This window comes from Styela clava, chromosome 11 (assembly GCF_964204865.1).
Source record: "Styela clava chromosome 11, kaStyClav1.hap1.2, whole genome shotgun sequence".
In the NCBI taxonomy this organism is placed as follows: Eukaryota; Metazoa; Chordata; class Ascidiacea; order Stolidobranchia; family Styelidae; genus Styela; species Styela clava.
Window position 1 is genome coordinate 15238123 of NC_135260.1, and position 11143 is coordinate 15249265.

Consider the following 11143-nt stretch of genomic DNA (forward strand, 5'->3'; position numbering starts at 1 on the left):
TTTTATATCACATTTGACAACGTATTATATTATTCATATTCACATATTCTATACCTCAATCCTGCTTTATTTCAATTGCAACTAATTGATTGTACATAAATAAGTAACTACCTTGCTTTTTCTATTTTGACGCTGCGGTGGCTGTATTATGTGAAGTTTTTCGTCCACTCTTCGAGAGTTGCTGTAATTTTCTTAAATCAATTTCTTGCTTTTTCTTTATGAAACAATTACAATATGAAAAACTCGACATGGCCTTTATTTCTTTTATGGGTCCACGTTGTGTCCAGCATTTTAGGAAACAACAAATTGGACTTCATGGAAATGCGATGTAGCCCATCACATATCGGAATGCTCAATTTTTTCTAATTCCAAGCGAGCGAAGAATCGCACTTGGATAGATAAAATGATGGCGCTCCAGAAGTATGTGTACCAATATAGAGGTAACTAATTTTGTTCGCCTATTTTACATCAAGTTGTGTAAAGGGACTGAAACCAATGGCAGAGGGATATTCACTTGGCTAACACAGACAGTCCCCGGACTCTTAATAGGAATAAAATTGTGGTCTAACCTTAACCTGGTACACATACATCGGGTCTACCAAAACTATAAATTAAATACTGAAGTTTGAGCAGTAATGTAACATTCATAGTTTGAGAATATTTAATTTTCGCTTTTTAGATAAAACATGAATACCTGGCAAGGTCTCTTGAGTACTTTTCCACTTCGACTAAAAAATGTATGATTGTGTTAAATTGTAGGATTTGAATAAAATCTCGAATGGACAACTTAAATTGAACACAATTGATTTCATTAAAAATAAGCCCACAAAGCCGAGCTTATCGGCAGCGGTGGGATTCTTTGTACGCCTGTGTGCAGTTCATGGCCGGTGCTAGGAACTGCGAGACCTAATTTGAAATCTGATGTCGCGCCTTCTCTTTTTAGTAAAATTTATGGGTTTTATATAAAAAAAAAACATACATACAAACCAAAAAAATAGATATCCAATACTTGATATTTAACAAATTTAAGGTAATGTGAATGATTTTGTTTTACTTTTAACATCAAGCAAGGCAAAATAGGCAATTACATAATACTCTTTCAGAAAATGACTTTTTAGCTTTTTTATTAGCAAAATCATTCGAAGTATTTTCAAAGTCAGTAGCTTTAGCAATCTCGCTTTCTATAGAAAGTACTGACAAACTGTTAAGTCTTTCTTGTGAGACCGCAGACTGACCTCAAGTATTTTTTAATTAGTTACAACTTTGAAAATATTCTTCCCCCTGATGCTACAGTTTTTAGCATCGTTGTACGTTGGTATTGGCAAAGCTGTTCTTATAAATTTACCATGCATAACAAATTAATATTATTTCACTTTTTATTTTATGTTTTCAGTAGTATTTTGTACCTCATAATACGGAAAAAGACCCCCATTAGCGCGGGGCCACTTCAAGGTGCGGGGCCCAATTTGATAAAATCTTCTTGAAACCGGCCCTGTTGCAGTCTAGTACCCATTCGTTTTTGTGTATGACCTTATTACCGATCAGACGATCACGAGCTGTTTTAAAGAACTTCATCGATCGCGGTCGAAAGCAGGTTGACAACCCCTGACATAAAGTATCTGGGAACGTAATATTGATTGCAGACAGATTGATTTGAATTGGTCTTCCAAATCAAGATAATCGGACTAGAAAAGATATTGAGTAGACACATCCTATTCCATAACAGAATTGCACAGCTTCATATCCAGTTAATTATTTAACCCAAACTTCTTATTCTAAATCCACATATTATTTCAATTTGTGCAAAATGTCATATTCAATAGTATATTTTTCACATAAATATGTTAAGCAGGCGTTTAAGACCTTTTGCGGAAGAGGAAATGCAGTAAATGTCATCGGTCTAAAAATATGATTGAGTAGTTATTTTCAAGAATTGAAACACACTCGATGGCCTCTTGGCGCAATAGTCATCTAAGAAAAGAACAACAAAACATCAAATTTAGGAACACGGAATCCAAACAAAGCACTTTTTGTACCGTATCTAGCGTTACCGATATCAACTAATCTCAGAGTTTCGCGTAGTGTCGCGTCGAATCGGAAACAGACGTCGTGCTTAGCGGATTTAAATCCGTGTTCCCATAATAAAAATATAATTCAGCGGAATTTTGATTAAAATATCGGCGGTCCCGTAGTATGTGCACCAAGATGGCGGACACCGGACCGTGGTATGTGTACCAGGTTAGGGTTAGGCTATAATGTTATTTAAATTTTCCTTATTTTAGTTATATTACGAGTTCGGGGACCCCAACCTTAACCTGATAAACATACTACGTCCCGGTGTCCGCCATCTTGGTCCACATACTACATGAGTACCAAAATATAAAATGTCATAGAAAATTTCGGAATAAACGAAATTGACAACCGTCTAGCATAATAGGAAAACGATCCATAGGTCCAATAAATTAGCTTGTCTAGTGACAATATAGATAGAGAATGTATCCGACACACGCTTTACCCAACTAACAAACATAAATATACGTATGCAGCAAACTCAAATATATATATATATATATATATATATAAACATAAACGCCCATTCACATCGAGTCGATTTTACATGCATGTATGACCGTGTGTTAGAAATGAAATCTATACAATTTGCCCAATTAGCCAGAAATCAAGGGAATAATACTATTATACACTTTGCAATTTGGTATTGCGTGAATGAACGTTGCAGCAATGCTATTGGAATTGTTTCAATTTTAAATTGAATGGAAATTGAATGCAGAGCAGTTTTCGAGCACATGTGATTTACGGGTAACGGTTACGGCGGGTGATTTACGGTATTCATTTTAGACAAGTTAAAATATCACCCTCATCTTGAAATCAGTTCTACTTCTGCAGTGTTAGATTTATTGGTTGACAAATAGGTATAGATAAAAAAATAAATCTGTTTGCTTCCAGTCGATATACAAAGTTGACCGATGAATAGACAACCGGATACAGCAGAGGTTTCGATGGTTATTTCCTCGTGCATCGTGAGTTACACTTACAAGCAGGGGTGGGATTCAAAATTTTTGTCAGCCGGTTTCATCACAAGAGTCATATTTTTCAGCCGGTTCTGTTACAAAAAGTCATATTTTTTAGGAAATCAATCAGTAATGCTAACCGGTTCGCTGATCTCATAAAATTCCGTGAGACGGTTCTATAGAACCGGTGCGAACCAGCTGAATCCCACCACTGGTTACAAGTAACACGATAAGGTGGCAACTCTTATAGCTTAGGTCCTAAGTTTATCATGGAAACATTGAAATACAAATTTGTTAAGAGTAGTTTGGGAAAATATCATTTTGCAAATATCAACCTAACAGCAACTTCATGTAGACAGGTAAGGATGCATATATAGAAATAAATCCCCTTTATCCTACATATAAAAATTTTCTTGACCTCCAGAGTTGATATGTCGACTAGTATACCAGTACTTTGTATAGAGATAAACGTTACACGCATACATTTAGGCAATGATGAACCTAATGAAATGAGTATGTCGTCATGAAAAAGTTGAGGAAATTAAAAGCAAGTTTCGCTATTATTGGGTACATTGTATTCAGATATATATATGATATTTACCTTGCTTGTTTTCATTTTAGGGCATGTTTCTGTTACAAGGCACTTTTGTTTTCCCCGTCACATGACCGCAAAAATACTTACCCATGACGGTTTTTGTACTTTTTCCACGGCTCTAAATAGCATTCATTTGAATTATTTGCATTTAGATACCAAGGATCGTGGAGAATGGCATAGGTTACGACCTAATTACTTTATCTGACTCAGTTTACTTCAACAATACTTCCTGTCTCACATTTTTCTAAAATTTTACACAACACAAACTGCAAACACGGTAAACGACGTGCGTTCAATGATACTGACTTTTTCACCTACATTTTTGAAGGAACAACCACACAAAAGAGTTCTAGCCTATAAGGTAGAGTATCTGATTCTATGATATTTAACTTAGTTCGTTAAAAGCATTTACTCGGCGCGCTGTTTCATTTCAAGATATTTCAATCACAGCCGGTTGTTAGAGATGAGTTTCTACTTGAACGGAATATATTGCTAAAGAGATACTGGGAGAAGAGATATAATATATTGAATTTGATTAGATTCTTGACTTATTCAAAAATTTATTATGAAGTACTTCAGATATTTCAAATTTTTGTCATACCTTCACTCCGTGCAGGAAGCTGATATTTTAGCAAAGTGGGACAGACGCTAAAATCATTTTATTAATGAATTACACCAACATAGCAAAGGTCGTTGAATAATTCATTTTTATGGGTGGAAAACTATGAAGTAGCTTGTTCACTAATGCGGATACCCAAATATGACTCCTAGATAATAATAACTCTCAGTTCTGCCCATGCTCCTGAAGTGTTCATGGAATTATTAACCTTACAGTCTTGAATTCCACGTGAAACAACTTTCCAACTTGAGATTTCCATGCGGTTGACATTCTATAGTTTTTTTGCTCTCACTTAGTATTATTCATACCAGTGATTTTCCTACACCCCCCCTATAGGGGGTGAACACCCCCCTAAAATTTCAAACACCCCCCCTAATTTTGAGGTGCGATTCCACACTGAGGTGTTCTAAACCGCAGTCTGCGGGCCAATTACGGCCTTTGAGTTTTAGATACCGTCTATTGTTACATCATTATCACAGTTTAAGCACGTTTATTTCGTAACAATTGAATTATTCCGGTATCTTATGTATACGTATGGGTATTAGGATTACACACTGCAGTATTTTAGATATCAGCCGTATATTAAGAAAGCTTAAAGATGTCACAAAACGAAAACTAGGCACTGAAAACAGACGTTTTTTAGATGAATGACAGCGTTTTTATTTCTTTATTGAAAAGAATCAAACTTCAGCGATTTGTCTTCTTACCAACAAAATATTTCAGTTCTGAAGGAATACAACATTATGCGACATTATGATTAGTTGACGAGCTTATTTCAAAATTTAATTCATACAAAAGTCAAACAAACATGTTCAAAAAAATTAGAAATGTGTAACAAAACAAGCCATTAGTAGCCATTCATACAATGCCAGATTAGCAAGTAACTTCATTAGTCCATATCAGTTGCAAATTACTTGTTGAAACGTAGTAGTATATATTTACGGTTGAAAGCCGTGCTTGTTATCTATTCCCCGGGAATTCTATCAGCTAAATAATATAATTATTGATTTCATTACATAACAAACTGCGATGCTAGGTGTATCTAAAATCAAGCTTAGAGCCTATTTTGGTGCCTATTTCTCAAAATTTTCTCAGGGCGCGCTCAAGCCCAGCCGTGTCGTCCCGCGCTTTTCCTCGCTCCCCTTTTCTGGCCCTACAATTTCTTTCTGCTGTGGATTTTGGCTCGCGTCAATCAACTTGGGGGGCCCCCATGTACATCGTTTCTTAAATACATACCATTTTTTTAAGAATACAAATAGCCTAGTTTTATCTCTAATAGCAAATCATTTACCACCCCCTAAATTTTGAAACACCCCCCCTAAAAAGAAAAGCTTGGGAACATACTGATTCATACAATATATCCATCATGAAATTTCTCGCTGTTGCCTGTTTGGTATTTATGTTTTCCTGTGTATTATGTCATATGCCGACATTGTATGAATTTTGTTCACACGTGATGGCGAACAGCAATGTGAGTCGTGCACGATGTGATTCGAGTCAGTGTCAAGGAAGACCAGGAAAAAGAGGAATGGAAGGACCACATGGATTACCCGGAATTAAAGGAGAACAGGGAGAACCGGGGACAAATGGAGAACCGGGGAAACCCGGAACAGTGGGATATATAGAAGAAAGGATTAGAAAGTTGGAAGGTTTTTCATCAATTTATATATGTTACAGTTCTTTTAAAATATTTTTCAATATACTCAAGCTGTTAATAGGATTGGTTTCAACTGTAAGATCTCATATGCTAGATAAGCATATATATACTTCATTTTAACATTCCTGTTTGTATTTATTTCTATGTTCAAGATTCAGTTTTGAAGAACAAAGAGCTTATGAAGATGATGACGAATGGTAAGCGCTCTCGGAAGAAATAGAAAGATTTTATTGTATTTTCTTAGTTTCGATTTCAATAGGTTAATAGAAAATAAAATTATAGTTTTTTAGGTTTTATTATAATACAACAACGAAAATTTGGTGATTTATAGGTGATTTATACAAACACAGTGTAAGCAGGGCTAATGAACCCATTTCGGGACCTATTTCAACAGTCCAAAAAAGATGCAATATAACCTGATTTATCTGTTCCGCACTATAGATTAGGTTGAATACGGTATGTCGTCACATTTTCTTTATTTAACCTTTAGATACAGTTTATCCTATCTACCATAACCCAGAATATATCATCGAGTAAAATTTAAAAATATGGTGATTCACAACAGCTGATCTCGCCTCGGTTTTCGCATAAAAATTCAATGACTTAAAATATAGAAATTGAATGTCATACATACTGTGGTAACTTATACTAATTGAATTTCAGCCGAGATTTGCTACATGGGTGTGAAATATCATCACATAATTCCTGACTCTCAAATCGCAGCGTCATCAGAATATAGTACCCGGCATCAAGCTCATAATGGCAGATTGGACAATATTGATAGTTCATCAACAACGTATCCAATCTGGTCTGCGGCGAGAAGTAAGTGTGTGTTAATTTTCTATAATTAGAATAGCCTTACAATTTGGTTACACGTGTAAGTATATTTAGGGTGGTTATTTAAATTTGATGCTTTACACAAATTCTTGAAATTTTGAAGCTGTCTTTAAATAAAATTCAAACGAATAGTAATTGAGTACCGAGGTAATGATACACGCCTCAAAACAAATTCTGAATTGTTTGGCACCAAATTATGACAATAACCCATTTTGGAAAGACTTAGTTTTCTTGGCTTTATCAACCCGAAATTATCATTGTTAATCTGTGCCAAACTTGAAAGGGAAAAACAAATCAGGCAATATTTTGGGGCATCTGTAGATGAATTTATTATTTAAGGTTGTTTAACGCTACTGCTTTTGTGGCGCAATTTGTTTACGGGTTATTTTCTCTGCCTGTTGCAAAATTACCAGCATTTAAAAAGTGATGCAATCAAAATGTGGGCGAGGAAGGTAAATCATACCCAATTGATATAATATTCAAATCAATGAACAATTATTTTATAGATGTGAAAGGAGAATGGCACCAGGTTGATTTTGGTGAACCTAAACCAATAGGAGGAATCGTCACACAAGGAAGAGTATATCACGATCAATGGGTTTCGTCTTTCAAAATTTCGCATGGAAATTCCACCGGCGCGATGGTCGTAATACGTGAGAACGGTTTAGACAAGGTAAGGAAGTATTTTGAGATATTCTTTACGTATATATTTAAAACATAATCAACACATTTTAAACCTAACAAGCTGTCGGTTGTTGCTCTGATAAGGAATTTCTGAGTCATTGTGCACAGACTTATATGATAAAATGCACAATATATTAGACACCAGTTCGTTAGGACGAGGTTTGTAAAACACAAATTTCAAATGTAGTTGACAACAATGAGATGTCTCTATGTCCCAGTGCTTGCAGGGTTGATGAACCTTGCCAGTGTCCGCCATCTTGATCCACATACTTCGGGAGTGCCGCAATTTGTACATAGACTTGCTCAGAGTGAATGAATATAAAAGCGTGACATAATTTATGTGCATTACTTGCACAATCAATGTTACAGAAAATAAATTTTTGTGTGATATGTTATTGAGATGATTACTATATTGGACTTTTTCTAGGTGTTTACTGGAAATAGTGACAGGAGCACCAAGGTCACCAACATGTTTCCACATGTAATAACATCTCGATACATTCGAGTTCATCCTCAAACATGGCAGAGACACGTGAGCATGAGAGTGGAATACATAGATGGAAAGTGTCATGGCTTACTGTAAATGATATGAACACGACAAAATCACTTCGTATATTCGACGCTGTCCATGGTTGAAATAAAATAGGTGATTGTCAGTGGTACTAAATCGGCTGAAGCATGTTATAAATACTTCACCTATCCCCCCTATTCCATTGATTAGCTTTAACGTTTAAAAATAGAATTTGATAGTTAGATTGCTAATGGCGAGAAGTGCATTTGAAACGTTTAGTTTGGTGGTAAAGTTGCCGTTTTAAATAACTTGACTGACTTTTGCAAATGAAATCATAAACTTCTTTGTCAAGATACATTTTCAAATTTAGATGGATTCTTGTGATCTTGTTTAAACTAAATGAAAAACAGTCGTTTCACAAAAATTCTCTATCGGTATTTGTTCTGTAGTTACTTATCATTTATTTTCTTAACTAAAAAACAATTTTAAAGTAAGATTCTTGAGAATTGATGACCACGATCCCATTGATTATCGTTATAAAAGTTGTCGTCTGATTTTGTCAATCGTTAAGATTATGCCGTAGCATGTACATAACTATCGTATATATGTGACTGCCTTTAATTCGTATTCTTTTATGACATGTTTTTGATAGACTGTAATTCTATGCCAGCTATGTGATATGTCAATTTGTTTTGTATAATAAAGTTTCCTCCGGATTCACTGGCAAGATTCTCCCATGGTATTCCCGTGTCCTGTTAGAGTTGATTAATATATATATGTACGTCGCTGTCTACCCACGCTTCTTTTCCCATGTTTTGGTTTTCATAGAATCAGTTCATGTACGATTTCTTTCTTGTTTCTATAGCAGTGGCGCTGAATCTAAGGCGTCTCTCCTTTATTATGGTTGTGATGCTTGGTAATTTACCGTATAGCGTTTAGTTTGGAATCTTATTCTACCATGTTACTCCTTTAACTACTCTAAGCATTTTTGTGTATGCGCCGTTCAGCTTCTGGTTTGCTGCCTTTGTGAGTGTCCACGTTTCTGATCCATACAAGAGAACAGTTTCTACTGCACATGTGATCAGAGTAGTTTTTTCTTGGTAATTTCCTAGTTCAATTAATACAGTGGTGTACTAGTTTTACTTTTTATATGACGTCACACTGTCATCTCACTTCTTACTTCTGTGCCAACACCGAAACTTTTTTTTTTTTACTTATCATGATTAAAGTAGTTATTTCTTTCTTGGTAAAGTCCTAGTTCAATTAATACAGTGGTGTACTAGTTTTACTTTTTATATGACGTCATATTGTCCTCTCAATTCTTATTTCTGTGCCAACACCGAAACTTGTTTTTTTACTTATCATGATCAAAGTAGTTATTTCCTGGTAAAGTCCTAGTTCAATTAATACAGTGGTGTACTAGTTTTACTTTTTATATGACGTCATATTGTCCTCTCAAGTCTTACTTTTGTGCCAACACCGAAACTTGTTTTTTCGCTTATCATAATCAAAGTAGTTTTTTCGTGGTAAAGTCCTTGTGCAATTAATGCAGTGGTGTACTAGTTTTACTTTTTATATGACGCCATATTGTCCTCTCAAGTCTTACTTTTGTGCAATACCGAAAACTTGTTTTTTCGCTTATCATGCTTATCATGTCAACGAAATGTGGCAAGGAGGCGGTAATTCAAATATGACATCATCTGTAAGTTCCAACCTCTTCATGGATTCCATACCACCTAAAGTTTGAAAAACTCTGCTCTAGTACGAACACAGGGACGTTTTGAGGTTGATTTTATGTCTTCCAGGTCGTACAAAAATTCTCCCCAATTAGTTCGTTAGTATCTTTGCAAAATTTTTGTTTTGTTTGTATTTTTCCCTTGTATGAGAAAGTTGATAGCCCACAGATTTTTTGTGCAACAAAAGTGGGCCACGGAAGAAAAAGGGTTTAGAATCACTGCTCTACGCCCATCAAGCAATGTCGAATCGTAAACACCTGGTTCTTCGCTAAAAAGTGGCTTCTTGCATATTGGCATAGCTGTTTGCCGGAAGTCTTGTTTAATTTAAAAGTGTAGCTGCAGCGAAAAGGGAGAACTCGATTAAAAAAACTTAATAAGCGACCGCAAGGCTTCATGATTAGAAATCCTTTCATATGTGGTTAGGCCAGGGCTTCCTAGCCTGTTTAAGTTCACGAACCACTTATATTGCCATTTTTTTCTGTGATTTCTGTCAACGAGATGTTAATAAATGTGAAAAGGAACAATGTATCGCCATGCATTTTATTGTTGATACGAAACTTGGAATTTTTATGAAGGATATTATCAGACCAAGTCTGATAATGACGCATAATTGTGATTGTTACGTAATGCCACAGTTTCTCGATTTAATTGAAAACTACGCGACCCGCCTTGAATAGCTTCGCGACTCACTGGTTACGTAGCACTGATATAGGCAATATTTGATTGTGTTTTCTCATGCGAACTCTGAATCTGAGCGATGATTTTGTGTTGTTCATGATTTCCGAAAACACCCCCGCTACGTTTTAATAACAAATTAGCAATTATCCAATTATGGTTAGGAATGATTTAAAAATTCGAATTTCCAGCGCAATCTGCATTCCAGGCCCTAATCCAAACGACTAATTACTATTATATACATATTGGCGGTGGTGGGGGCTTTGTACGAAAAATCCACTTTCTCCTCGCCCAAGTAAAATATATCAAGTCTAATCTTAATATCCTCTCACTGCCGAAAAAATAATACACAATAAATTTTGATACATTTTCGATAATATTGAAATATATTTATCATCATAAATATATGTCGTTCCACTAATATAATACAATGTACTTAAAACACTGTTATACTTAATAATATACAAGACTAGCAGCTATGGAATGCAGAATTCAACTTTTCGGAAAATCATTTGAATAAACAATAGGCGCAAAATATTCTTAACATTCGATGGTGAAGAGAATTAGACGATACGTTTTGGGTCTCAATTGCTATATGATTTTCATATTTATTCCGAAGGGAGAGAAAATGTCAAAAGTCGAAAGTTTTTATACTTGTTTGTATCTTTTGTGAGAAAACCATTTAATGCGGAATAGAAGATTTGCCGTAAAATAATTTCCAATAAAATATTGCTCAATACGCATTCAACAGATTTAATCAGAAGTTATGAAGACTCATCTTTGAGTTGCTGGCGACCCTC

The 11143-nt window shown here is 35.2% G+C and overlaps 1 protein-coding gene and 1 long non-coding RNA gene across 3 annotated transcripts; one reads left to right on the forward strand and one right to left on the reverse strand.

The window, feature by feature from the left end:
* Nucleotides 1-2911: 2911 nt before the first annotated feature.
* Nucleotides 2912-4587, reverse strand: LOC120346928 (uncharacterized). The gene is made up of 3 exons (XR_005570052.2): nucleotides 4452-4587; nucleotides 3631-3742; nucleotides 2912-3121 (listed from the first exon to the last, which is right to left on the reverse strand). It is a non-coding gene; the product is annotated as an uncharacterized LOC120346928 (long non-coding RNA).
* On the forward strand, nucleotides 3914-10118 carry LOC120347896 (lactadherin-like). Of its 2 annotated transcripts, XM_078118229.1 has the most exons (6): nucleotides 3914-3985; nucleotides 5711-5892; nucleotides 6053-6097; nucleotides 6564-6722; nucleotides 7244-7410; nucleotides 7849-10118. In XM_078118229.1, exons 2-6 carry the CDS (start codon nucleotides 5772-5774, stop codon nucleotides 8002-8004), a joined length of 648 nt encoding a protein of 215 aa, XP_077974355.1. In that variant the 5' UTR covers nucleotides 3914-3985; nucleotides 5711-5771; the 3' UTR covers nucleotides 8005-10118. The 2 variants fall into 2 exon arrangements, with proteins under 2 accessions (XP_077974355.1, XP_077974354.1); XM_078118228.1 differs by lacking the exon at nucleotides 3914-3985 and having other exon boundaries at nucleotides 4105-5892.
* Nucleotides 10119-11143: the final 1025 nt, after the last annotated feature.

Excerpts from the sequence above, each read along its gene's own strand:
- LOC120347896 (XM_078118228.1), top strand. The coding sequence starts at position 5,610 with ATGAAATTTCTCGCTGTTGCCTGTTTGGTATTTATGTTTTCCTGTGTA. Across the intron at positions 6,098-6,563 it reads TATGAAGATGATGACGAATG|CCGAGATTTGCTACATGGGT; the intron begins GTAAGCGCTCTC and ends ATTGAATTTCAG. Across the intron at positions 7,411-7,848 it reads GTGAGAACGGTTTAGACAAG|GTGTTTACTGGAAATAGTGA; the intron begins GTAAGGAAGTAT and ends GACTTTTTCTAG.